Source organism: Scyliorhinus canicula, chromosome 12 (assembly GCF_902713615.1).
Source record: "Scyliorhinus canicula chromosome 12, sScyCan1.1, whole genome shotgun sequence".
In the NCBI taxonomy this organism is placed as follows: domain Eukaryota; kingdom Metazoa; phylum Chordata; class Chondrichthyes; order Carcharhiniformes; family Scyliorhinidae; genus Scyliorhinus; species Scyliorhinus canicula.
This window is the reverse complement of record NC_052157.1, coordinates 127068606-127096437: the sequence shown is the minus strand read 5'-3', so window position 1 is coordinate 127096437 and position 27832 is coordinate 127068606. Positions and strand designations below refer to the sequence as shown.

Genomic DNA, 27832 nt, shown 5'->3' with positions numbered 1-27832 from the left:
CCCACCTCCTCCGCCCACCCGCCCGCCCGCCCACTTCCCCCGCCCGCCCGCCCACCTGAATATTCGCATGGCTCTTAAAGCACTCCTCTAGGCCCAGAAGAAGTGGGAGGGCTTCCCGCCAACACCCACCACCCCCGCCAACCTCTTGGCCCCTTAAGGAAGCATCCAGCCTCCCCTGTTCCAATCTCCAGAATCCCCAATCGCAAGCCTCCACCCATCCTTCCTGATCATTTCCAAGAGTCCTCAGCTGTGCCTTGTTACCTCCCGCCACTGACCAGGTTGTCCATTTGGCTGCCTGCAGGAAGAGGGGTGGCCCGATTTTATGTTAATTAGGTCTTGCCATTAAGATTGACAGTGTCAACATCTGTCCGGACTTGCTGGGTTCATTGGTTGACTTTTGCTTCCTCCACACCCTTACTAGTTCCCCATTAATACTGGGGCCATTGTGTGTTATGCTTGTGCAGTTGAACATTGTGTTTATGAACAATTTGTAATTATACTGTGATGAATGTAGGAAATGTTAATATGTTATATTTTATATTTGGTGTTATAAAAACTATGGATTAAAATACATACAGGCAGCATGTCTGCTAAAGCTGAGATTGAAGGGGCATAAAGGTGAGGTAATCATAAATTTTAACCATTTAATTGTTTACAGAAAGATGGCTAATGGAACATTGTTTTGATTTTGGAACACCCCGAGGGTGTAGATTATTTATGAGGCATTGTATTTAGTACTAGCTCAGCAATCATGGGACATATTTGTGGGAAGAGACCGGAGAATGCCTTATGCTTGGGATACAGATGATGTAATTAATGGGAGGAGCCAGGTCTGTCTGCCGTTTGGCGGCCTTTTATACAATTTTAAGTTAACAGAAGTGCCTGACAACGGCCACCCCTCTTCCAGCAGGCAGCCAAATGGACAATCTGGTCAGTGGGCGGGAGGTAACAAGGCACAGCTGAGGATTTTCACGTTGTTCCTGAAAGGGTCGCTCTCCAAAAATCTGCACAGAGAAGGAAGTGACCCTGTTGTGTTAACTTTATTTATAAGTGGCATTTGAATTGCATTGTGTTGCTTAATTGGAATATACAGTGGCAGGTGTCGATAATGAGTTAACAGTTTTTTCCCCTTTTATTTAATAACTGTTTCAACTGTTAATTGTAAAGCTATTGTTATTGCAAAGAAAAGTACAGCACAGGAACAGGCCCTTCGGCCCTCCAAGCCTGCGCCAACCATGCTGCCCGTCTAAACTAAAATCTTCTACACTTTTGGGGTCCGTATCCCTCTATTCCCATCTTATTCATGTATTTGTCAAGATGCCCCTTAAATGCCACTATTGTCCCTGCTTCCACCACCTCCTCCGGCAGCGAGTTCCAGGCACCCACTACCCTCTGTGTACAAAAAAACTTGCCTCGTACATCTCCTCTAAACCTTGCCCCTCGCACCTTAAACCTATGCCCCCTTGTAATTGACCCCTCTACCCTGGGAAAAATTCTCTGACTATCCACTCTGTCAATGCCCCTCATAATTTTATGGACCTCTATCAGGTCGCCCCTCAACCTCTCCTCATAGCTAATGCCCTCCATACCAGGCAACATCCTGGTAAATCCCTTCTGCACCCTCTTGAAAGCCTCCACATCCTTCTGGTAGTGTGGTGACCAGAATCGAACACTATCCTCCAAGTGTGGCCGAACCAGAAGGTTCTATACAGCTGCAACATGACTTGCCAATTTTTATACTCAGTGCCCCGGCCAATGAAGGCTAGCATGCCGTATGCCTTCTTGACTACCTTCTCCACCTGTGTTGTCCCTTTCAGTGACCTGTGGACCTGTACACCAAGATCTCTCTGACTGTCAATACTCTTGAGGGTTCTACCATTCGCTGTGTATTCCCTACCTGCATTAGACTTTCCAAATTGCATTATCTCACATTTGTCCGGATTAAACTCCATCTGCCATCTCACCGCCCAAGTCTCCAAACGATCTAAATCCTGCTGTATCCTCTGTCAGTCCTCATCGCTATCCGCAATTCCACCAATCTTTGTGTCGTCCGCAAACTTATTAATCAGAATTATTAATTCTGTGTTTAAAATAAAGTTTGTTTAATAAAAGATACATATTGGTCAATGTTGTCATTCCTGTGGTTTAGTAGTCTTCCCTCAGTCTCATAAATTGTAACTTGATGGGTTTCTCGTACAGTCCTAACAATATGTCTCCAAGGCATTGCAATGACGAGGAACTATCTCCATGCTGGCTTCTGCTAGACTACTACTGTACGCAGTCTACTATCATGTGACTCTCTACATCATACTGTGGTCCTGCATTGACCCTTGCTCTATCGAAATAACCCGATACTACACCGACAAAGGGAAGAATAATATTGGTGCTAGAAGCACTGTTCACACTTGATCATCCCAAAGTGCTTCTCAGCTGATGAAGTACTTTATGAATAATGGAGGAACTCGACCTAACCTAGCTACACTTGATGCTGATACTGTGCACGAAAGGAAAGTGATCTGTTCTGTTCCATGAACGGTGTGTGGCTTTATTTTGAGGAACAAAACAAAAGAAGAGCCTGTGATAAACTTCCTGATGTTTGGCTTGGGAACCTGACGTCAGTTCTCCACGAACTGCTGGCAAAGTTCTTAACTTTTTTTAATGTCGATGGGCATTGTGTTAAATTGTCTCTTTTTAAAATAAATTTAGAATACCTAATTCCTTTTTTCCAATTAAGGGGCAATTTAGCGTGGCCAATCCACCTACACTGCACATCTTTTGGGTTGTGGGGGCGAAATCCACGCAAACACGGGGAGAATGTGCAAACTCCACACGGACAGTGATCCAGGGCTGGGATCGAGCCTGGGACCTCGGCGCCGTGAAGCTGTAGTGTTAACTACTGCGTCACCGTGCTGCCCTCTGTTAAGATGTCTCTTGACTACAAGCATATGTCAGACATGATTAGAGCCACCTCACACAGGGCGCTTTTTCAGCCTGACGATGGAGTGTACGCAGGCAATCAAGGTCTGCCATATTTGATTCCCTGTACCACACCAGATACTGTGAACATAGAACATTATCAGTTTAACAGCTGCTTCCAAAGTAGACCAAAAATTTCATATCCCCAGGATATTCCAGCTATTTAGTATATTCCGTATAAGAGACAGTTTGTTTGGATGGAATGGGTGTCTTTCTCCTATGGTTTACAAGTAAGCCCGTGACCCCTGAATTGTTCCAAGTAAGATTGCTCCAATGCACTGGTTAGGAGCTGGAGATTCAGCTTTGCAGTGGTCAGGTGAGGTCAGACACCGGTCCAGTTATATTGGGCGTGATTTAACAGGTCCCCCCCACACCTCCCACACACATGGGCATTACCCCGCACACCCCAAGTGAGAGTACTCCACTATGGGGTCCCTGGGAGCCCCCCCTTCAGGCCCACCCCCACACTCTATTACAGGTCCCCCCCCCACTCCAGGACTCCCACCCATCACCCCTTCCAGTGGCACCTTCTTATCTGCCCTGCGACTCTCCACCATCCAAACCCTCCCTCCAACCTCCTTTCATTGACTTGACCCCTCCCCCCTCGGGCTCTGACCCTTGGCAGTGCCACCTTGTCACCAGGGCACCCTTGCACTCTCACCCTGGCAATGCTCCTGCCAACTTGGCAGTACCACCCAGTGTCAGAGTGGCAGTCTCAAGGTGCCATCCAGGTAGTACCAAGGTGCCTGTGTTCCAGAGGGAGGGCCAGGGAACCAAGCTGCCCTATCCCTGACCACCCAGGAGCCTCCGATGGCCTGGGAGACCACATAGGTGCTGTTCCACCACGTCCATGTTTGCGTGGACCAGTACTGAACAGCGCCCAGGGGCTGCCTCCCTGGTGATTCCTGGAGATCCCAGAAGGCCTGTAGATACTGGGTAAGTAGGCCTTAAAGACATACATACATGAGCGTGGTTTTAATGGGCGGGTTCCTGATCCCAGTGCCTCGCGGGACTTGGGTAGATCCTGCGAGGCGTCATGGCTGTCGGGAAGCCCAGGGGAGGCTTCACCCGGGATTTACCCGCCGCGTTGCGCTCCCGTTTGGGTGTCATGCAGCCGATAGACTGCGTCCATTGTCTTCACTCAGTCCTCTGCTTGAGCCTCAAGGTATCCAACATAAATAATGTCCATTTCAGACAGAGTATCAGACATTGACCATAGTCTGAGGAATTGTTCCACAGTAAATAGTCAGTGGCTTCAGGAGGAAGATCTGGGGGGGGGGGATTCTCCTAGCCCCCGCTGGGTCGGAGAATCACCGGGGGGCGGCGTGAATCCCACACCGCCCCTCCGACACCGAATGCCCCGGCGCCGGTTTTTTGGCAAGGCGAGAATCGCGTTGTGTCAGTCGGGGGACTATTTTGTATTAAAGTACTTAATTCCCCATGACAATAACTGTGTGCGAAGCAAAAAAGTTCGGTCTCAATAATGGTTCTTACAACATGAGAATTAATTAGTCTCAGAATCCAGTATCGTTGAAGTGCCTCCCGGTGGCCTTATTGCTAATAGTTTCACATTTTCTGGATACTTTGAATGAACAGTCTGTAACCTGTTTCTTTTGTCACCTCAATTGACAGACACCAATTCATTTGTATATGGTCTGTAATTCCTGTTCCAACATTGATTACTTTACATTATATGAACGTATTAAAGCCCATTTACCACTTCAGCCCACTTGTTTAATTGAGTTGGATGTTTTTGCATGTCATCAATTGCCCTTATTCTAGTCACTGAGCCACATAATTTGGTATCATAGGAAGATTTATTGATATTACTGGGAAAGTCATGCATCTGGATCAGACAAAGTAATGTGCCGACTGGACTCTGCATGCTTGCACACCATCTACCTATCCATTCATCCATCCTCTCTGTTCATTCTTGTTCATTGTGTACACGTCCTGTTAGCTGTACACTTTCCACCATGCCTTTCTGTTGAAATTGCTGGCCATAAATAACATATCTATTTATTTCTGATTAAGTCCTCCTGGCATTAAATGGCATTGCCCCACCCTAAGGCCTGTGAAAATTCTACCTCTCTTCTCCTTGGTTCCTCTGGTTCGCTGTCTTGGTTTTCAGCCTGCTCAGCCATCTGAAGTATTTCCTTCGCCCCTTCACTCTTTCCTGATGCCTCTCACTATCCTGCCCTTGAATGCCCCTACTTTTCCCTGCCCTTTGTGTACAGCAAACTCTCAAACCCTGTACGACAAACTTGCATGGCCATAAACCGCAGTGTGGTGGCACAGTGGCTGGCACTGCTGCCTCACAGCACCAGGGACGCAGGTTTGATTCCGACCTTGAGTGACTGTGTGAAGTTTGCACGTTCTCCCTATGTCTGCGTGAGTTTGCTCCCACAGTCCAAAGGTGTGCAGGTTAGTGGATTGGCCATGCTAAATTGTCCCTTCGGGTGGGGTCGCTGGAATAGGTCAGGGGATTGGGCCGAGGTAGGATGGTCTTTTGAAGGGTCGGTGCAGACGTGATGGGTTGAATGGCCTCCTTCTGCACTGTAGGGATTCTACATTTTAAATTATTTCAAGTGCAGTTACTATTTCGCTGTTACTACAGCAGTGAAACAATTCACAGGGCTTGAATCCTAATCCCAGGTCGCAGCTAGGCAGGCAACTAACAGGGTTTCCTTCAATAAGGAGGGGCTTTGTTCAGCACCATGGTGAAAAAAACTTGTTTGCAATATTTAGTTCATGCAGAGGACTTAAATTGTGATTGACAACTTACAATCAGCAGTTTTGGTTAAGGGACTTTAAATAATGAAGACAACCTTTCAGGTCAAGTGTCGGGAAAGTTGTTCGGCCATCAAATAGCAGTGGCCCTTGCAACATACTGTATGTTACATGACACAAGGCAGTGTTTCCTCTAACTGACCGTAAACAACATCACATGGGAGCTGCAGGTATTAGAATAAAAATGAGGGCAGCAGGGTGGCGCAGTGGGTTAGCTCTGCAGCCTCACGGCGCCGAGGTCCCAGGTTCGATCCCGGCTCTGGGTCACTGTCCGTGTGGAGTTTGCACATTCTACCCGTGTTTGCGTGGGTTTCGCCCCCACAACCCAAAGATGTGCAGGGTAGGTGAATTGGCCACGCTAAATTGCCCCTTAATTGGAAAAAAAATGAATTGGGCACTCTAAATTTTTTTTTAAAAGAATAAAAATGATACCTCTGCATGCATTTCCAACACATGGTGTGTCCCACTTCTCTGACACACTCAGTAATAGCTACATTTATTCTCAGCAAATTTCGTGCAGGTCCTTAATTCCCGTGGGAAAATCTTCTGACGGTATTTATTTTAAAAAGACAGTTATTTGGAAACTACGCAAGATATTTGGAAGATACATCATTTAGGATGAAGGGGATTAAAGGATATGGACGGGAAAGCGGGATTAGGCTGTTGAGTTGGTAATCAGCCATGATCAGAATGAATGGTGGAGCAAGCACGAAGGGCTGAATGGCCCCTCCTGCTCCTATTTTCTATGTTCATAAGCAGAAATGTCCCCATCAGCAAGAAGCCCCTGATGAGCAAAGGTCTCGTCATGCCTGTAGCCTGAGATAAATTTTAACAATCGGAGCAGACAAAGAATCCTGATTCTGATCTGGAATTTCTGCAGCAATTAAACTCTGAACTCCCCCTTTGCACATTTCTGCCATTAAACCTCGAACAACGGGATGCATTTATCTGGCCACTTTAGCACAGTAAAATCCAATTCAATAAAAATCTGGATAAAAAGTCTAATGATGACCATGGAATCATTGCCGATTGTCTGAAAAACCTATCTGGTTCACTAATGTCCTTCAGGGAAGGAAATCTGCTGCCCTTACCTGGTCTGGTGTCTGGCCTACATGTGACATCAGGCCCATAGCAACGTGGTTGACTCTTAACCACCCCCTGCATGGTCTAGCAAACCACTCAGCTCAAAGGCAATAGGGATGGGTAACAAACACTGCTTTCCTTGCTAGCAGTGCCCACATGCCATGAAAGAATAAAGAAAAAATAACCCAAGGTATTTTACATGGGTGATTATCAAACAAAATTTGACACCAGTCCACATAAGGAGATGTTATGGGAAGTGGGCCTAAAGTTTAGTCACTGAGAAGTTTAGGGGGTGAGCACAGTGGGCTAAGGCAGCTGGCTTGTAATGCAGAACAAGACCAGCAGCGTGGGTTCAGTACCCGTTCCAGCCTCCCCGAACAGGCGCTGGAATGTGGCGACGAGGGGCTTTTCACAGCAACTTCATTGAAGCCTACTTGTGTCACCAAGTGATTATTATTAAGTTTAAGGGGGGAATTCTTGAGTTTTAAGGCAGCTGATAGCATGGTCAAAAATGGTGGAATAATCAATCAAACATGGGACTGGAGTTAAAGGGATTGTAAGGTATTAAGCCACAAAGGGATTTGAAAACCAGGATGAGAATTTCAAAATTGAGGCATTATCTGAAGTGGCTACATTTATTTAACAATTAGATTTTGTGTCCTGAAAAGACACAGCTCCATCCGAACAGCAGTAATATCCGCTTGTACCGATATAATAGTATAACTTAGCAAGAACAAGGGAGATCTTGTATTGTATTATAAAGGATAACAAATGTCTGGTAACTAGATTAAGGCCTCTGCAGTTCAATTTCAATGGCCTGCTTGAACAAGCAGAAAATTCTAAACTGTATCACAGCCGGCCTATTGAACTGCTCCCCTGCTCACTGAAGGCAATATGATTGTTAACTGTGGATCAAAAATAAATCCAGTTGTGCAGTTTGGTGTTGAACTGCAGACACTTCACACTGCTCTCTGGAATGACTTTAAATGAGCTTAACAATGCTTGAAGAATCAAGGGGAGATCATCCTAAATGACTGCACACTTTAATCCTTCTTTTAGAATTGCCTTGAAGCCATAAAGTTTATATTTATTCAAACTAGGAAAGAAGATTGGGGGTTTGCAAACCAGATTATGTGATAAATGTCGATCGTTGTCATAATGCACAGTGTATCAGTATCAATAATTAGCTGCTGTTTAATTTAGACATATATTGTACTGATAAAAGTCCTAGTTATCCATTTGGGGCTAATTGCAGTCCAGTTCCGTCTAAGAAAGGATAGTGTCCGAGCTCATTGCGCTCCATTATTCCCAAATAATAGTCAATCCAAATATAAAGCTCGGAACAATTGGTATCCAACAAACCCCATAATTATTATTTTTAATGACACCAAAAATAAACAAACCATTTCTGAAAGACTTGGGAATGATGGGGTTAATCCCACATGTCTGTTTTGCTGCAAATGCTGTTCTAATATTATAATTGATGTACATAACCGCTGTACGATGAAAGTATGAAGCAGCAGAGTAAGATATAGATCGGGGAAGGCAAATGAGTCCTACAGTGTTATATTGTCATCTGTTGTAACTGCTGGCTGAACAAGCTGAATGACAAACACAATTCTTCTGAAACTGGATGTGAAAGGGCTTGCTCAGTCAAGCTCCTGGTAATTATTTTCTTTTTCGGAATCTGTGTTCTGTTATTTTGATGTGGCACCAGGGCGCAGTCCTGCATGTGAACTCGGATGGACTGCAGTTTCCTGTCAGAATAATGTTTAGCCAGGTGTTAGTCCGTGTCTGGAGGGGGGGGAAGCGTTGGATTTCATTATCCATGCCACAGAGGGATTGGCCTCCTGGGACTGGGCCAGGTCTGAAGCCTCTTGGCTTACTGACATGTGCCATTTGTGATGAATACAGCTGAAGTCCATTTGAGAAATTCTCTTGGCATGCAGCCAATCTGTCAGAGCCACGCAAGAGCCAGGCTTTGAGGAATCAGGGCTCAGTAGCAAGCTCCGAGTGTTCTGAGGTTGGGGGGGAGGGGGGGTGCGAAGAGAAAACCTTCTTGGAACAGCATCTCTCATTCAGGAATCCTGTTGCTGCACAAAAGCTTTTTTTTTCATTAGTGAGCGGTTCAGTTTTAAAAATACTTTTTAGTTTTTGTGTTCCCCTGTGAGGAACAGGAGGCGAGATCATGATTAAGTCGAGCTGGTTCTATGTCAAGTTCAAGTACGCAGAGAAGGTGAGTCAATACGTTTTCCTTTTCACTATGTCCCAAGGTAAGGCAAATCCCTCCCTGCGGACCAGCCCTTTGCGGCAGACAGTCACTGCGGGCCGGCAGATAGAGAAAAGTTACTGCTTGAGCAGGCTTGTGGCTTTTTATCCTTTCTCAATTCTTTTAAGACAATGGATGCTGTGTCATGGGTAATTTGTGCTGACAGGCACCTGCCCGGGAGTTAACTGGAAGTAGAAGTGGTCATTTTGTTTTTTTTACACTGCAGGCTCTCGTTGTTTTAACTTTTGCATTGCTTCACGGATCCCAATGCGGTTCTCGACTATTTAAGCTGCTGCTGCTCTTTCTGGAAGACAATAAATTGCAGCCCATGTGGTGAAGTGGGTTTTTGAATTTCGCTTCAGTAACTCAGGCTCTCCACACTTGGCTGTCGATGTTCACAACAGGGCAGGGTAAGACTAGCAGCAATGTAGAATGGAGCCCTTGTTGCATGATTCTGGAGAAATACTGAGTTGCGGATCTAGATGCACACCGAGTTTGACTTGCTCAGCATTGATGCAGGCAAAAATGGAAAGATTTTACACATTCTTCACCGTTTATTACTTCCTATGGGTTACTCAAGGAACAAAACATAATCAAGTCAGTATAATGCCCAATTAAATTACTTTTTTCCCCTCATTCACCATTGATGCATTCTGAACAAATTAAAACGCTTGCTTTTTCTTCCCCTCAATCCATTTCGATAAATATTTAGCAACTATTATGTTTCTGTGCTTCTGTTCTGACATGAATTTCTTGTGATGGTCCTGTCTTTTAATGAAGGGTAATGAGAGGCTTGAGCATATTGTTGTGACGGATGCAAATTTACATCCTCTAAGAAGCACAGGTTTTGGGGATACCTCGTCTCATCCTTTCCACTTGCTTTTTCTTTCTTTCTGTAATTATAGACAGTTCTCTTTTTGTATTAATTGAGATTGGCTTCTGGGATGTTGAAGATAGCAATAAACTCAACCACGGTACCATAATCAGGTGTGTGTTCTATTACCTGATAGGATTTCAGGCACTTCCACAGTCAGCAGTTGCTTCAATTCTGCTGGGTGTCTCACCTCCATAGTGAGCTACTAGCAAAAATATGTTAGCTTTTGTGGCCAGTGGTCAGTGCCTCTCTCGTTAACCTCCCTTTGTCTTTGTTCCCCCGTTGGGCCTGATTTTAACTCTGCAAAAGTGAAAGGGTTTTGATCAGTTAAAATCTTGCCCTTTATGTTTGCTTCGCTTTTCCTCTCCCCTTCTACATATTCACCCTTTCCTCAGCCATTCCTCTGTTAGCTGCTCCCCACCTTCTCTGTCCATTCTCTTCATTAATTTATTTTTTTTAAAATAATTTTTATTGAAATTTTTTGGAAAATGTACAGCAACAGAACAATAATAATAACAATAATAAACACCCCCTGCACCCGTAACAGCGCATATAACGAACCCCCCCACCCCCCCAAACCCAATAAACAACAACATAAATTAACAATAATCAAATTAACTTAAACAATACCCCCTTCCCCCCCCTTTCCCCCCCTCCCCCCTTTCTCCCCCCCTTTCCCCCCCCTTTCCCCCCCCTTTCCCCCCCCCCCCGGGTTGCTGCTGCTGCTGCTGACCTAGTTCCTTATCGTTGAGCCAGAAAGTCGAGGAAAGGCTGCCACCTCCTAAAGAACCCTCTTCATTAATTTCACAGGCGCAGTACTTCCAGTATCACGTCCCAACAAAGACCAGAGTAGAGTCATGCCCCAACAAGAAAGTCCGAACCAAAACATCGGCTTTAAATTTGGATATTTAAATGTCCCATTATCCTTTCAGAGTTGTGCTTCAGAATTCTTCTGGTGAAATTCTTCCATGGATTTTCTGAACTTTCCATGCTTCCAACCTCCAATCTTTTGTGCATTGCCCCCCACCCCTTTCTTTGCCCCATTATTGGTGTTCTTGCATCCAGTAGTCTAATCCCTATACACTTGAATGATTTCTCTAAAGTCCTCTACCTTTCTACCTCTTCTGCATTATGGACTGCCCCTCCCCAAAACCCACTTCTTAGACCACAGTTTTGGTCAACCCTCTCCCTTTCTGCCTTGTTGCCCATTAGCCCTCACACCTCCTGTGAAGTGCCTTCCTGTCCATTACTACCATTTACTTGCATAGCGTTTTCGATGTTAGGAATAAGTAGCAACAACAGCTCTGGCAATTAACCAAATTCAGATTGGTGATAGCAGTTCGGTAACTTCTTCATTTTATAGTTTAAAAAAAATATATAAAATAGTGCCATTTGAAATTAAAGTGACTCACTCAAGAAAATGAGTCACTGTACCAAAGGAAAAAGAAACAAGGGCAGCACGGTGGCGCAGTGAGTAGAGGTCCCAGGTTCGATCCCGGCTCTGGTCACTGTCCGTGTGGAGTTTGTACATTTCCCCGTGCTTGCGGGGGCTTCGTCCCCACAACCCAAAAGATGTGCAAGCTAGGTGGATTGGCCACGCTAAATTTCCCCTTAATTGGAAAAAAATGAATTGGATCCTCTGAATTTATAAAGAAAAACAATTAAAAAAAAAAATTTTTAAAGAAAAAAAAGAAAATGAAACAAATCCCTGAATTTAAGTCTTTGCAGGAAGCTGCTCGCCATTCAGCTCAGTGTAACATGCTCCTTGCAAGGCCATTTTCTCTCGGGAAATATTTCCTCAGCAAAATTATTACTGAGATGATGTCCTTTAGGCTTTCAGTGTTTGGGAGCTGCTGCGAACGTTCTTTCTGTAAACTGCAACTTAACGTCAGAGGAGCATTCTATGGGGAAAGTATGTGCATTGTACTTCAAAGCATTATCAATGACATTCAAAAAAGGAAATTTGGTTTAATTTCAAGGATCTGGAGTTGTAGGCAAGATCTTTGAATATTTCTAGCTTCTAAGGAAAATCAATGAATTATAACTGTTGAAATCCAAAATAAAAATTGTCCACTGCGTGTTGTGTGCTAATTTACTTTAAAACAGATAATATGATGCTGCAGCAAAGCATCTCAAATTAATTAATCTTTCTCCTCTGTTAACTGTCATCATCCCCTTGTGCCCCCCCACCCCCCAATCCCCCATTACTGGCAAGACTCTTCTCCCATCTCCCCAGGATCTATGTCACTCTTTGTGGAAAGTTCCTCAGGTTCATTTTGCTGTCTTACAAGCCAAGAGGCTCAAGTTTGAATGCCAGTCTTAGCTAGCATCTGGGCATCGCCAAGAGGCTTTGAGAAGTACATTTCAGCAAAGTTATTAGTTAGACTGGGCAAAGCATCCTCCTTCACGCTCCACAAACTCTTCAATTATTGCTGCTGGAATAACTGTTTATCTGCTTTATTGGATGATTGGCGCAATGGATTTAACACACCTTGTTAAATAAAGCATAGAATTCGAAGTTGTAAAGCAAGCTGGAGCGTTCAGGCACAAACAGCACACAGTCAAGGGATTAAAAACATAAATATTACATATGTCAGATTGGTCTGTGTCTAGTAATTTATACCACTTTTGGTGGGAGCATGGGCATCATTGCATTGGGCAAGGAAATTGGAACATGGGACAATGTACCATTCAACACTGATTAGATGCATTATGTGGCAGTAGAATAAGGATTGGCCAGACTGGCGCAGTTATCCAGACATTAGCTGGTTGTGTGATCCTGTGAACGTTGTGAGGCAAGAAATTTATAGAAGTATTGAAGCATTCCAAATCAATTTTGCGAAAGTAGTAATGTCAATATATGCAGTCATGTAACTATTCTCCACTCACTACACACCCTGTAATGGAAAATGAAAACCAGTCGTGATAACCATGCTGGGACTGCAGAAGTGCCTGGAGGCGCTGAGGTTGATGCCCAGGCTGGGCATTTCTCCCAGCATCTGGGCACTGTCAGGGGGGCAACCCGCTTCCATTGTGGAAGGGGGACCGCTTATCTGTGGGGAGGGGGTTGCGTGCCGATGAATGAGAGGAGAGTACCCCACAATACTTCTGTGGGAGGGTGGGGGTCCCCCTGGAGTTTGTGGGGAAGGGTCCTTCGTGGCTCTGGGGTGGGTGGGAAAGAACCTTTTTTTATTTAGAAATACAAGTTATTTCTTTGGTTTAAGGTGACAGGACACCATGTTTTACACCTCGCAATGCCTCTGTAGAGCAACTTTCAACGAACGATCAATATTCCAAAATGTACCTCAACTGATGTGTCCTTGCTCCTGGTGCGTCTCCTTTCTCTGTTCTTTCCGGAGGTCAGTTCAACACTGACCAGGGACAGTAGTGGGAAGTAGGAGTGGGGACTATTCCAGGAATCCGGATACTGCCAGTTGACTTGCACCTCGTGTGACCTCAGAGTAGCCATTAGTTCCTTCGGGGCAGCGGGTTTTACTGAAAGGAAGCAGGAGATGGTATGAGAATGGCATGAGGGCACTTTCCCAGCCTAGACCCAAAGACCAGGTCCACAACCTTTCTGGTGGCCTTTCCATGAATTAAAATAAATGCATTGACTCAGGGCTTCACTTCATTCCAAGTAAATTGTAGCCATCGCCTTTTTTGCAACTTTCCCTATCCTTCCTCCTGCTCATTTAGCTATTCCTAATGGGTGGAATCTTCCAGTTCCACTAGCAGCAGGAATCGAGGCGGGCAAATTTGATGGGAAACAAAAAAACAGTTTCCCGATGTCAGAATTCTGCTCCAGGATCATGAAAGACAGGTGAAGTTTCCTGACGAACAATATCAGAAATTCATTTGCATTCATCAGCATAACATACAAGCTCATTAAAAGGCCACCTCGCTGGAATTAAGGGTAGAGCGGAGGCTGGATCTGGGAGGTAGGCTAAGTGGGGAATGGAGTGAGGCTGTCGAGGTACCCTTTAAATGTGGCGCCGGAATGTCAAGCCCATGAGGTAACAGCAGGAAGAGCAACTTCCTGCCTGCTCCCACCATGATATTCATGGTGCTCCATATGGATCAAGGCACCCTTTAAAGATGGAGTCCTGATCGCTGTGGAGCTCGGTTTGATGGCTCCATCAGACCCCGACCCACTAGAGCATGCTGCGGGTGCTGGAGGCCACCGTCGTGCGCATGTACAGCCTCTGATCCGGAAGTGTGGGTGGTGGTGCGAGCCATCTGGAGGTGCGAGCTCCATGACCGCTGCCTGCCAGCTCTCTGAAAGGCTGTGAATCTGTGACCTTTTGACGGCAGTTTTCCCAGCATAAAGGACCACAGTTTGTACAATGCCATTTATATCGTGTCTTTCAGACTGCAGAATACCCCCAAAGCAAGCAGTTCGAGCCCGCCAGTCAAAATTATGATATTATCTATACTCCGTTATGATGTGTTACTCATTCTTGTGTAGTGATATCAAATTCATGGAATGGGTTGGATACATTAAAGCACCATTTTAACCTGTGGAACATTGGGACTCCAATTGCAACAACTTGAGATAATATTCTGTTTGTCGCCTGTGAAGGCTCGAAAGTCATGATTCACGAGCGAGCCAATCGATTCAAAAGCTCAAGTCACTGTTTTAGATTTTGGGCTAGATTCTTTGACAACAGCTTTTCTGTAGTGCAAAATTGACTGCTGGGAGCTTTTTGTTTTGTGGCCTGGGAATGTCTTGCTTCTGCATTAATAGTGCATGTGTGTGGGTGAATTGCGTGTGTGTAGCAAAGTGACAGTATAAAACTACAATGCAATTTGCATACTGAGGCTGCTTGGCGAGTGCAAACATGGTAATTAGATATGTAATATAGTAATAATATAATTACGATATTGTGGTAAACCACTTACTGTATTATATATATTGTGGTAAACCACTGTTACTGTATTGTTTATATTGATTGTTGTCTCTGCGGGCTCCGCCTGTGGCTCCTCCCCTCAGGCTCTGTATAAAGGTGGCCGACCTCTGGCCCTGCCCCAGTTCCGGATCGGTTGCCAGCAGGTTCTCGTTTAGCTTATTAAAACCACAGTTTTGTTCCACAACTCATCTTTGTTATAATTGATGGCCCATCAGATATGTATATTTATTAAGAATTGTAAGCATTGCATACTTGTGGTGAGGGAACACTGAAACCCTTGTGTATCACGGAAGAAAGCAAAATGTCAAATATTCTTTGTATTTCTATGTATTTACGTCTTTAGTGTAATCCATCCATTATTGTCAGGTTAACTGCTTACTGCAGCATTGTTCTGTGCTGTACTGTTCTATGTTCTATGTTCTCGTGATATTGGCATTTTGTTTTGGAAAGGAAGGGGAAGTTTAAAAAGCACCCCTGATGTTGCACAAGGTAAAGAGAAACAAGGGACGCGATTCACCCAAATGGGAACAAAGTCCCATAGAGAGTGCATAATTCTCAGTGTTCGCAGTGAAACGCATGGCTATTCAACACGACTAGCGTTGTGTAAGGGGCCTAAATGCGAACGTGTGGCCAAGGCCAAACATAGCCCCGTTTTGTACAGTGGGGAGCTCCGTTCGCCAGTGTAGCAAGAGATCGGGTGCCATTTTTAAATGGCGTCTCGATCTCAGAGGCACCCGAAGCAATCCTTGATCCCCCCCCATTCCCAGCTGGAATACTCTATGGATGGGTCCCTGTTCCCCCCCCTCCCCCAACACCCATGCAAGGTAACCCGGCCTGATCGCACAAGTGCAAAAGATGCCAGTCTGGCACCTTGGATGGCACCGCCCTGCATGCAGCTGGGAGCCTCCGATCCCCTGGGAGACCCCCATGTGTGCCATTCCAGCACTGAATGGTGCTCGCCCAAGGTCTCTGAAGGAAATCGGATGAATCCCAAAGCCTCAGGTATCTCGTGAATCTGCACATTAGAGTCAGACTAACTGCTTTGCTCTAATATGCAGATCTGCCAAAAAGTGATTTACATCACAAAGTCTCGCGAGATCGCATTGGATCGTGAGGCGTTGCGAGCCAAGCAGATCCTGGGAACTGGGTCTCCCGACTTCTATCGGCTCCTCTTCCGGTGCAGCGTGGCCATTGGATCGCGCCCATGATCTCTTAATTTGTGCATTTGTATTCCACTCTCCCGATTTCCTACATCTCCTTTAACTAATCCCATCTCCGGAATCATAGCGCTCCTGAAAGAGTTTGGAGCCTTCTCGGGCTACAAACTCAACATGAGCAAAAGTGAGATCTTCCCAGTACACCCGCAAGGGGGGGGGGGGGGGCAGCGCTAAAGGGCCTGCCGTTCAAACAAGCCCGAAATAAATTCCGCTACCTGGGGATCCAAATAGCCCATGACTGGAAAGGGGTCCACAAATGGAACCTCACCAGCCTGACGGAGGAAGTTAAAAAGGACCTGCAAAGATGGAACACACTCCCGCTCTCCCTCGCGGGGAGAGTCCAGACGATCAAAATGAACGTACTGCCCAGCTTCCTTTTCCTGTTTAGATCCATTCCGATCTACATCCCCAAGGCCTTTTTCAAAGCGCTGGACAAACATATCATGGCGTTCGTATGGGGGGGTGAAAATGCTAGGATCCCAAAGAAGGTCATACAAAAAACAAAATCCAGGGGGGGGCTAGCCCTCCCGAATCTACAATTCTACCACTGGGCGGCAACAGCCGAGCGAGTAAGGGGATGGATCCAGGAGCCAGAGGCCGAGTGGGTGCGTGCGGAGGAGGCCTCCTGCATGGGAACCTCCCTCCGGGCCCTCGCCACGGCAGCACTCCCATCCCCACCCAAAAAACACTCCACCAGCCCAGTGGTGACAGCCACCCTCCAATCCTGGAACCAACTGCGGCAGCAATTTGGCCTGTACAAAATGTCGGACAAGGCTCCCATCTGCAACAACCATAGGTTCAAACCAGCACTGACCGACGCCACCTTCAAAAGGTGGAGGCAGGACGGGGGGACACTGACAGTCAGGGACCTATACACGGACGACAGGATCGCAACACTGGACGAACTGACAGAGAAATTTCAGCTAGCTGGGGGGAACGAGCTACGGTACCTGCAGCTCAAAAACTTCCTACGAAAGGAGACAAGGACGTACCCACAACCGCCACGACAGACACTATTGGAAGACCTACTGGACGCAAGTATCCTAGAGAAAGGGAACTGTAGTGACATGTATGACCGACTGGTAGACAGGGACGACACCGTACTGGACGCAACAAGAAGGAAATGGGAGGACGACCTGGGGATGGAGATAGGGTGGGGACTCTGGAGCGAAGCACTGCATAGGGTCAACTCCACCTCCACGTGCGCAAGGCTCAGCCTGACGCAACTAAAAGTGGTACATAGAGCCCACTTAACGAGAAACCGTATGAGTAGGTTCTTCCCGGAGGTGGAGGACAAATGTGAGCGGTGCCAGAGAGGCCCGGCCAACCACGCCCACATGTTCTGGTCTTGCCCCAGACTTGTGGAGTACTGGACAGCCTTCTTCGAGGCTATGTCCAAAGTGGTGGGGGTGAGGGTGGAGCCATGCCCGATAGTGGCGGTCTTCGGGGTTTCAGACCAGCCAGATCTATTCCTGGGGAGGAGGGCGGACGCCCTTGCCTTTGCCTCCCTGATTGCCCGCCGTAGAATCCTGTTTGGCTGGCGGTCAGCAGCACCACCCAGAGCTGCAGACTGGCTGTCCGACCTCTCGGAATCTCTCCAAATGGAGAAAATCAAATTTGCCATCCGAGGGTCGGACGACGGCTTCCACAGAACGTGGGAGCCATTCATGCAACTGTTCCGGGACCTGTTTGTGGCCAACGTACATGAGGAAGAATAGTCGGGTGGCCAAGAACCAGGGGAAAATGGGCGGGAATCGGGGGAAGGTAGCCGGGGGGAGGGGGGGGGGGGGGGGGGGGGGGGGCAACGGGCTCGGTATGGGGGTTTGATGGCAAGCCAAGGCCCAAAACCAAACTATAAATAAATGCCTATAAACATGTGCCTCGGCCATATTGGGGAATGTAAAATATGTATGCTGGCTAAAGGGGGCGGCCACAATTATTGTTATGAAGATGCTTACCTGTAAATATTCATGTAAAAAATTTTTGTGTTTTCCTTTTTTTTTCTCTCTCTAATAACTTGTAATTTGTCATATATAAAATATGAAAACTCAATAAAAAAACATTTATAAAAACTAATCCCATCTCCACACGAGCTCTCTCATAAAAAACACATTTCACTCTGTCATTTGGCTTAAAGGAAGGATTTTTTATTTTGAAACAGGAGCACACGCGTGTTAAACAGGAGTGCTGAAGATAAACCAGGTGTTTTCACTTAGGTATGGAAGGGAAAACGAAAAGGCAATCAGTGGTGATACATTGTCACAGGCAAATACAGACGAGCGTTGGCAGATGGCTCAAAGCAGGTCTCCTCTCTAGCCCCTCAGTCTGAGATTGGTGTGTGCCCAGAGGGAAACTTCAAATAAGGAAAGATAAATGAGCAGTAATGCAGAAAATAATTTTCCCTAATTAGACCAATGTAATTTTGTCAAAGTAAATTAAAAATAACAAGTGTGCAATGCTTGGGTTTAAAACTGAATTTAAACTTTTAGGGTAGACCTTGGCTTTATGACAGTTTTTACTTTTCTCCCGATTTTTATATGCTTGCACCAGGACGCTGACCCACTCAGAATCAAAAATTATTACCACCCCACGAAATTTCGCTTTTGTTTAGTATGAGTTAGATGTTGCTGGTAACGTAGCACTTTCTGAACAGTGCATGCTACTGAGGTGCAAAGGTGGGGGATTAAGAGATACGCCATTCGTCATGAATCTCCAAAACCTGCTGATTGAGTGTTGCTGCTCTGCTTTGCATGGCAGCATCTCACCATTAGCCACCCCTTCAGTTTTAAGAAGTTATTGGATTTGCACATAACTTCCTCTGGCGAGTTTAATGCGTAATTTAAGTCTGCTAATTAATAGATCAAGTACTGTGTTAACAATGTGCTAATTATTATTGACTGTCATTGAACCTCTTCGGCCCACAAAAATGATAGTTTAAACTGCGGAGCCTCATTCATTTCAGATAATTAATTGTTCTTTGAGATTTTAAAAATTGAGAGTAAGGGCAGCATGATGACACAGTGGTTAGCACTACAGTCTCACAGCGCCAAGGTCCCAGGTTCGATCCCGGCTCTGGGTCACTGTCTGTGTGGAGTTTGCACATTCTCCTCGTGTTTGCGTGGGTTTCGCCCCCACAACCCAAAGATGTGCAGGCTGTGAAATTAAACTCGCTTATTGTCACAAGTAGGCTTCAAATGAAGTTACTGTGAAAAGCCCCTAGTCACCACATTCCGGCGCCTGTACGGGGAGGCTGGCACTGGAATTGAACCGTGCTGCTGGCCTGCCATGGTCTGCTTTCAAAGCCAGCGATTTGCTACACCAGCCCCACATGGATTGGCTAGATGGATTGAACACACTAAATTGCCCCTTAATAGGAAAAAATGAATTGGATACACTAAACTTATTTTTAAAAAGTGATAGTCCTTGGGTGGGATTTTTCGGCCCGCTGCATCCGTTTCTCTGGTGTGGCGCTGCCTCGCCGGCAGCGGGATCCTCCATCCCACCAGCTGGCCAATGGAGTTTCCCATTGTGGGCACCCCCACACCGTCGGGAAACCTTCGGGCGTGGGTACACTCCTGGCGCAATTGAGAATCCCGCCAGCGGAGAATCCCGCCTTCCATTTTTCCCACTTTTTCTTTCTGCCTCCATTTTTCTCACTCTCTTAATCCTACCTTTCTTTTCCTTTCTGTAGTCCTATGACTCTCAATTGATCTTACGTCCTTCTCTGTTGCTCCGGTTTCTTTCTCAATCCTTCAATCCCATTGGATAAGGGGTACATTTGTAATCTTGCAGTCAGCCTGCACATCCAGAAAATGCACACAGTATTTTTGTTCAGAAAAGAGGTTGAGCAAGCTGCATACTCCATAAGATGCTCTGCTTCAGCAAGTTCCAACCCTGTGTGTGTTAATAGCAGATTGATTTGTATACATACACATCAACCGGCTAGAGCCAGCATACAGTTTCATAATAGGCTGTTCATCTGTTGCTTGCCTTTATGTTCTCCCTCTCTCCCCCGACGGATACATGTATGTATTTTTATGGTGTGTGTGTGTATTATCTCAGATAAACTGCTGAATTCTACTGTTGACTGTAAATGCGAAACGACAGGTTGAAGGAGGTAAACTGGTTGTCATTATTGTCGTGAAGGATTTTTGTAAAATCGCTTGGAACAACCTACACTGGAATTCCACTATGCTGGCCACAGGGGACCAGTTTATCCAGCAGCAGATGCCAGATTTGCTCCAGTTTGACCTTTCGCAATCTGTTTTTGTATGTGCTCATCAAGATCCCTGCTGCTGGTGCTGTGGAATAGAATGCTTTTCCACTTTGTGCACTGAGTTCATTTTGTAATGCTCCCAAGACCGATGTTCAATGGATTAGATTGCTCACCCATAGCTTCTTCTATAGTCGCTTAGTAATGTACCTTTAATCTTAGACAAACACCCATGTGAGATTTGCATTTCCTACCCAGCCATTCTTAATGAAATTGTCAATTGACAATTTAATCGTGTTTCAAATTGTGAACTCGCCTTCACTAAACCCAATAGTGCTACCCAGAGAGCCCTTATTGCCATCAGAAAGAAAATCTTATTCTAGCAGTCTGAGATGGATATTTTAATGGTAAAAGGACAGAGTTCTAATGAGCTGTATACCACCTCAACAAGATTTAATAATAGCTTTTAAATTTGATTGAAGCGCACATGATTCGTGCTCACCTAATGTATCTTGCTGAGGTACCTTGTCCAAATGGAAAATAGCACAGCATTTTGAGGAATGATAACTTATCATTACATACCCGCAAGCACTGCCAGATTCTGATCTTCTACCTTAACCGAGTGGTATTGAAGAATAAAGGGATTAAGGGTTATGGTGTTCGGGCCGGAAAGTGGAGCTGAGTCCACAAAAGATCAGCCATGATCTCATTGAATGGCGGAGCAGGCTCGAGGGGCCAGATGGCCTACTCCTGCTCCTAGTTCTTATGTTCTTATGCCTGGTATGCACATGCATTTCGTAACTACATGGGGTCAGCGGCCGCTCAAGTTGGCTCTCGTTTCTAGCTCAGACCTTGAGCACAAAAATCAAGGCTGGCACTCCAGTGGAGTCCTGAGGGAATGCCTCACTGTCAGAGAAAGCAGTTTTCAGATGAGACATTAAACCAAAGCCTCAACTGTCTTTTCAGGTGCACGTAAAAGATCCCATGTTGCTATTCTAAAGAAGAGGGGATGGAGATAGGGGGTTGGGGGGGCGGGGGGGGGGGGGGGGGGGGGGGGGAGTTACCCCTGGTATCTGACCAAATAGGTAAAGTTGCCATAGTCCCAGATGACCATAGGCCAGTGCTTTTCAAACTTTTTTGCCCGGGACCCTTTTTTACCAACCGGCCATCATTTGGGACCCACATCGGCCAGCCAACCTTCATGACCCATGCCAGCCGACCTTCACGACCCACGCCGACCGACCTTCGTGACCAATGCTGCCCGAACTTCGCAACTGACTTTTTTGCTTACATTTAATGCGACAGTTAAGCCTGCTTGGTCCTCATGATCTCACTTGCTTTGTCATTCAATGTTACATTTCTGCTAAGGGCTTCAGCGGATGATTTAAGTTCTCACTGCATCCTTTGAAGGAGATCAAGAGGTTTGTCCTCAAACTCCCCATGCTTCGTCTTCAAATGCTTTTAAGTTTTGAGGGCATAATCTTTCATTTGCCAGTACTTTCCTGCAGATAACACACATGGGCTTTGCATCCTGATTTGCATTGGCACAATTAATAAAACCATACCTCAAGAAATCATCTTTACACTGCTGGTTTCTGATTTCAACTTCTTCTTAATTGCTTGTTCATCAGAGGCCTTGGAACTCACATCCGCACTGTTTTGCCCTGCCGTGGAGTCTCCTGAGAAGCTCTCTCCAGTGAATTTAGTTTTGAGATCCTGGCCTGTTTGTGTCTCTGGCCGTCTCTTTCTTATTAAAGACTGATCCACCTTCAGTTCTTCACACATTTCTGTTTTTGCTTGCTGGCAGCTACAAAATGGAGAAATCTCTCCTCCAGGATTTCGCAGTCAAAGCACGGATTGCGTGCCGGGCACGTGACCTGCTCTCTCTCCCCATTTCTAGTGCGAAGACCCTGCCAATTTCAAAAAGGAATTTGGACCTGGGAAAACACGCTGATGTCAGGAGGAGATGGTACTGGGACAGCGTGCTGACGTAAGGACGAGACGGTACTGGGATAGCACGCTGATGTAAGAAGTAGCAGTCTGCCATGCTGGGCACCGGGCTTGTGCACTGTCGGATCTGCCTGAGGGGCCATGCATGCGGACTAATTCTCTTTTTTTTAAACAGCACATGGCATCCCGTGAGTTATATTTGTGAAGGTTGATAACTTATCATACACCATTATAGTGACACGATTGCAGAGGTTTCAAACATTCACACAGATTTCACAAGCTGGTACTTAAATTCCACTTGCCCTGCCCGAGAGGAGAACCGCACACAATTGCTTTCCTGTGATTGATGCCGGTGCCGCCTTCTTAGATCTCAGTTTGAAGAACAAACACATTGCTGCAATCCCTGTTCATTCAGCTATCGCAAACTTCCTCCTCCCTGTGATAGTGTAGGCATTGAGGTACTTGTGCAAGCCAGTGAACTGGCGCTGACTGCGAGCATCATGACTTGTCTTTCTCACCCTTCACACAAACTTCATTCGGCCGCTCTCCGTGTCCGTCACAGGCCCCAAACTCCCAACAGTCCACTGCCGGAGGTACCGACCCCGCCTGCTCCTATTGGTCAGCGGAATAATTAGACATCGGATGTGATGTAAGGTAGCTAATCACCTATTGGATAATTTGGGTGGCAGTCGGATGGATGGAGTAAGGCAAAATGCTGTGACTACTGGCGGATGCGGGCGGCATTCACAACCTAAAAGTCGTTCGCTGCTGTTGGGCGCTTCTCCTGCGATGGGGACTGCCACGACAAATCGCTCCACCACCCTCCTGACACACGTCCATGACCCACCCACGGGTAGCGACCGTGATTTTGAAAAAGCCTGGCATAGGCTGCTGTCTCCTTTTGAAGGGGAGAGCTGACTGGTGGTGATTTGACGTGAGGATCACCTTACCTCAGGTCAAATATTTATCCCTCAATCCAAATAACATAAAAAAAACAGATCAACTGGTCATCATCACATTGCTGTTCACGGGAGATTGCTGCATGCAAATTGGCTGCTGTGTGTCCTACTTTGCAATGCAATGGGTTTTTTAAAAATTTAGCGTACCCAATTCATTTTTTCCAATTGAGGGGCAATTTAGCGTGTTCAATCCACCTACCTTGCACATCTTTGGGTTGTGGGGGCAAAACTCACGCAAACACGGGGAGAATGTGCAAACTCCACACGGACAGTGATCCAGAGCTGGGATCGAACCTGGGACCTTGGCGCTGTGAGACTTCAGTGCTAACCCACTGAACCACTGTGCTACCCCTGCAATGCAATGGTGTCAACTCTTCAAAAATACCTCTTTGTTTACAAAGCGCTGTAAAAAAATTTTGAGGTCCATGAAAGGGGATATTTAAATGCAATGACTCTCTTTCCGCTTGCAGTTTTCTTACTCTTGCCCATAATGAGATTGTTCTGAGAAGTTATACTGAGGTTGCACAGTCACGTTTTGGTGACCTTGATCAGAAAGGGAGAACGGCTGCCGCCTGTGGGTACAACTTCAAAATATTCAGGGCAGAGCAGAAGACTTGACCCTGCCACCTAGAATCTGCTCATTCTTAGTGATTTTTTTTTTTCAGACTTGGAACAGTGGCGCTTGTTATGAAAAAATGAATGGCTTTTGATTTCCTAATGTCTTGGCTTCAGGGCACGAAGCCCCATCCATTTTCCTCCAGGGGCACTGGGACATAGAAACATATTTTCTATTGAATAAGCCTTTCAATAAAACTTTTGTGTGGATTCTAATAGCTAGATTATGCAGGAAGAGAAGAAATAGTCCACTCCAAACCAAATTTTATTTGAACCATTGCTCAGTAGTACAGAACTTGAGTTTTGCTAAAGAGACGCATTGCCGAAGTTTTTCAACTTGCACTCACCAGGACAAACGCAAGAATGCCGAGTTGCAAATGGTCACATAGATTTATGGTGCAGGATAAAAGGGGTGCTGATCAGTTGGCGAGTTGACCCTGATTGGCCAAGACGTCGCCTTTGAGGAAGAAGCAGCGAACTATAGGTTCTCTATGCTTCTGGGCATTTCAAAAAAGGTACAAGGCTTGAATATGTTTGCAGAGAATCGATTCATGTCGCTTGTGTAAATGAGCCAGGTTGGCATTCTTACAGTTATCCTGATGAGTGCAAGACGAAAGGTTGGGCAACACGTCCCTCAATTCAGCCATTTTACCTGATCAGACAGAAAATATCCTATCCAGATGTGATTTAACAGTTTAGAACAATCCTAAAAATGGGCTAACCCTTTTAAATACGCGCATGAATGTTTTGGCTTCTAAAACTGGATGTCACCAAATGTGTAATTATGATTTTTGTCACTGGATTGTAAAGGCTTCCTGAGGCAGTATTTCACTGTGAGAAAACTAGATAGAGGGAGTTTCCATTTGTGCCCTGTAAACCGTCACAAAGCGGTACAAGGTATGGTGAGAGTTTACTGCCCCCCTCATTACTGATGAAGTCCACTGCAGAAAAAAAAGGTGACCATGATATATTTGTGTTGGTGTTAAATTAAGTGCAATGTCTGGATTTATTTTCTTTTGGTCTAAAAATGCCACGGGCTGTTTCTTTCAACATCAAGATGGAATATTAAGTTTCCACTGCTTTCTTTGCATATCTTGCTTGATTACAGATAAATGTCAGCAAGGGCTCGAGTCCAACCCACCCCATCTGTGGCCAATCAGGAAGGGTGTGTGATTATGAAGAGAGGATGAAATGCTAGATAGATGGGTTATGAATACAGAACAGGGCAGCATGGTGGCGCAGTGGATTAGCCCTGCTGCCTCACGGCGCCGAGGTCCCAGGTACGACCCCGGCTCTGGGTCACAGTCCATCAGACCATAAGACATCGGAGCAGAATTAGGCCACTTGGCCCATCGAGTCTGCTCCGCCATTCAATCATAGCTGATATTTTCTCATCCCCATTCTCCTGTCTTCTCCCCATAACCCCTGATCCTCTTATTAATCAAGAACTTATCTATCTCTATCTTAAAGACACTCAGTGAATTGGCCTCCACAGCCTTCTGCGGCAAAGAGTTCCACAGATTCACCCCCCTCTAATTGAAGAAATTCCTCCTCATCTCTGTTTTAACGGATCATCCCTTTAATCTGAGATGGTGTCCTCTGGTTCTAGTTTTTCCTACAAGTGGAAACAGCCTCTCCGCATCCACTCTATCCAGGCTTCGCAGTATCTTGTATGTTTCAATAAGATCCCCTCCCATCCTTCTAAACACCCAACGAGTACCAGACCCAGAGTCCTCAAACGTGCCTCATACGACAAGTTCTTCATTCCAGGGATCATTCTTGTGAACCTCCTCTGGACCCTTTCCAAAGCCAGCACATCCTTCCTTAGATATGGGGCCCACAACTGCTCACAATACTCCAAATGGGGTTTGATCAGAGCCTTATACAGTCTCAGAAGTACATCCCTGGTCTTGTATTCTAGCCCTCTTGACATGAATGCGAACATTGCATTTGCCTTCTTAACTGCCGACTGAACCTGCACATTAACATTTTTTAAAAAATGTTTATTCTCCTTTTTCACAATTTTTCTGCCGAATTTACACCCAACAACAATCAATAACCAACAACAAATATCTCAAACCCCATAACAGTAACAATGACCCCATGCTCCCACCATGCCCAGACATCAGCCCGCATGTTAACATAAACAAATGACAAAGAAAAAAAGGAATCAGGGATTACCCATAGCCATCTTTAACATACATAGCCCCCCCAACCCACCCACCCAACCCCCCGCAACTAATATTCGATGTTATCCAGTTCTTGAAAGTGCATAATAAATAATGCCCATGACTTGTAGAACCCCTCCGAGCTTCCCCTCAGTTCGAACTTAACCTTCTCAAGGGTCAAGTATTCCAACAGATCCCCCCGCCACGCCAGGGCACAGGGTGGAGAGGCCGCTCGCCATCCCAGCAGGATCCGCCTTCAGGCGATCAACGAGGCGAAGGCTACGATATCTGCCTCCGCACCCGTTTCCAACCCTGGCTGGTCCGACACCCCGAATATGGCGTCCCAGGGACCCGGGTCCAGCTTCACATGCACCACCTTGGAAATTACCCTAAACATCTCTTTCCAGTACTCCCCAAGCTTTGGACAGGACCAAAACATATGAACGTGATTAGTCCTCTCTCTCTCTCTCTCTCTCTCTCCCCCCCCCCCCCCCCCCCCCCCCCCCCCCCCCCCCCCCCGCCCCCCACACAATGTTCACACACATCATCTTCTACCCCTTCAAAGAATCAGCTCATCCTCGCCCTCGTGAGGTGCGCCCTGTACACCACCTTCAGCTATATCAGCCCCAACCTCGCACACGAGGTGGAGGCATTCACTCTCCGGCGCACCTCACACCAGACCCCCTCCTCTATAACCTCTCCCAACTCTTCCTCCAACTTCGCTTTGATCCCCTCTAGTGGTGCCTTATCCTATTCCAATATAGCTCCGTATACCGCTGACATGCCTCCCCTCTCCAGTCCCCTTGCCGCCAGCACCTCCTCCAACAACGTGGAGGCCAGTTCTGCCGGGAAGCTCTGTATCTCCTTCCTGGCAAAGTCCCAAACCTGCATATACCTAAACACTTCTCCCATCTCCAGCCCATACTTCGCTTCCAACTCCCTTATTTCCTGCAAATCGACCCCGAAGAAACAAATCTTTTAGAGTCTTAATCCCCTTCTCTTCCCATTTCCAAAAGCTTCCGTCCCACCTCCCTGGCTCAAATCTGTGGTTCTCCCAGATCGGCATTTCCCTCGACCCTGCCCCCAACCCGAAGTGTTGGCGAAACTGCCTCCAGATTTTCAATGAAGCTATTACTACCGGACTCCCTGAGTATTTCCCTGGAGCTATCGGGAGCGGGGCTGTTGCTAGTGCCTTCAGCCCCGCCCCCCTGTACAAACTATCCTCCATTCTGACCCACTGGGAATCTACCCCTCTGACCCAGCTCCGCACCTTCTCCACATTCGCCGCCCAGTAGTAGTGCATCAGGTTCGGGAGACCCAAACCCCCTGCCTGCCTTCCCCACTGTAGCAGCACCTTCCTCACTCTGGCCACCTTCCCTCCCCATATAAACGAGGTAATCCTTCCCTCAATCTCCCTGAAAAAAGACTTTGGCAGGAAAATCGGTAGGCATTGAAAAATAAACAGAAATCGCGGCAACACATTCATTTTAACCGCCTGCACCCGACCCGCCAGTGACAATCCCACCTTGCCAGGTCGGCTTTCACTCTTCCCACCAAACTAGTGATGTTGTATCTGCAAAGCCTTCCCCACTCCCGGGCAAGCTGCACCCCATAATACCTAAAGTGGGTCCCTGCCCTACGGAATGGCAGTCCCCCCATCCCTGCCCCCACCCCCGGCTGAGACACCACAAAATACTCACTCTTGTCCAAGTTCAGCCTGTACCCCGAGAAAGACCCAAATACCTGCCGCAACTCCAATATTCCTCCTATCGACGCACTCGGCTTCGACACATACCTGCACATTATCCTTA

The 27832-nt window shown here is 46.3% G+C and overlaps 1 protein-coding gene across 9 annotated transcripts in view; it reads left to right on the top strand.

The window, feature by feature from the left end:
• Positions 1-27832, top strand: part of auts2a (activator of transcription and developmental regulator AUTS2 a) — a 1338783-nt gene that overhangs the window by 448152 nt on the left and 862799 nt on the right. Inside the window, exon 1 of one of the 9 annotated variants that reach the window (XM_038814061.1) lies at positions 8902-9085. The exons of the other annotated variants lie outside the window; for them this stretch is intronic. Within the exon in view, the coding sequence (XP_038669989.1) occupies positions 9038-9085 (48 nt within the window). The 5' untranslated portion in view covers positions 8902-9037. Of the gene's footprint in view, positions 1-8901; positions 9086-27832 lie in introns of those variants that run through there. 9 annotated transcript variants of the gene reach the window in all.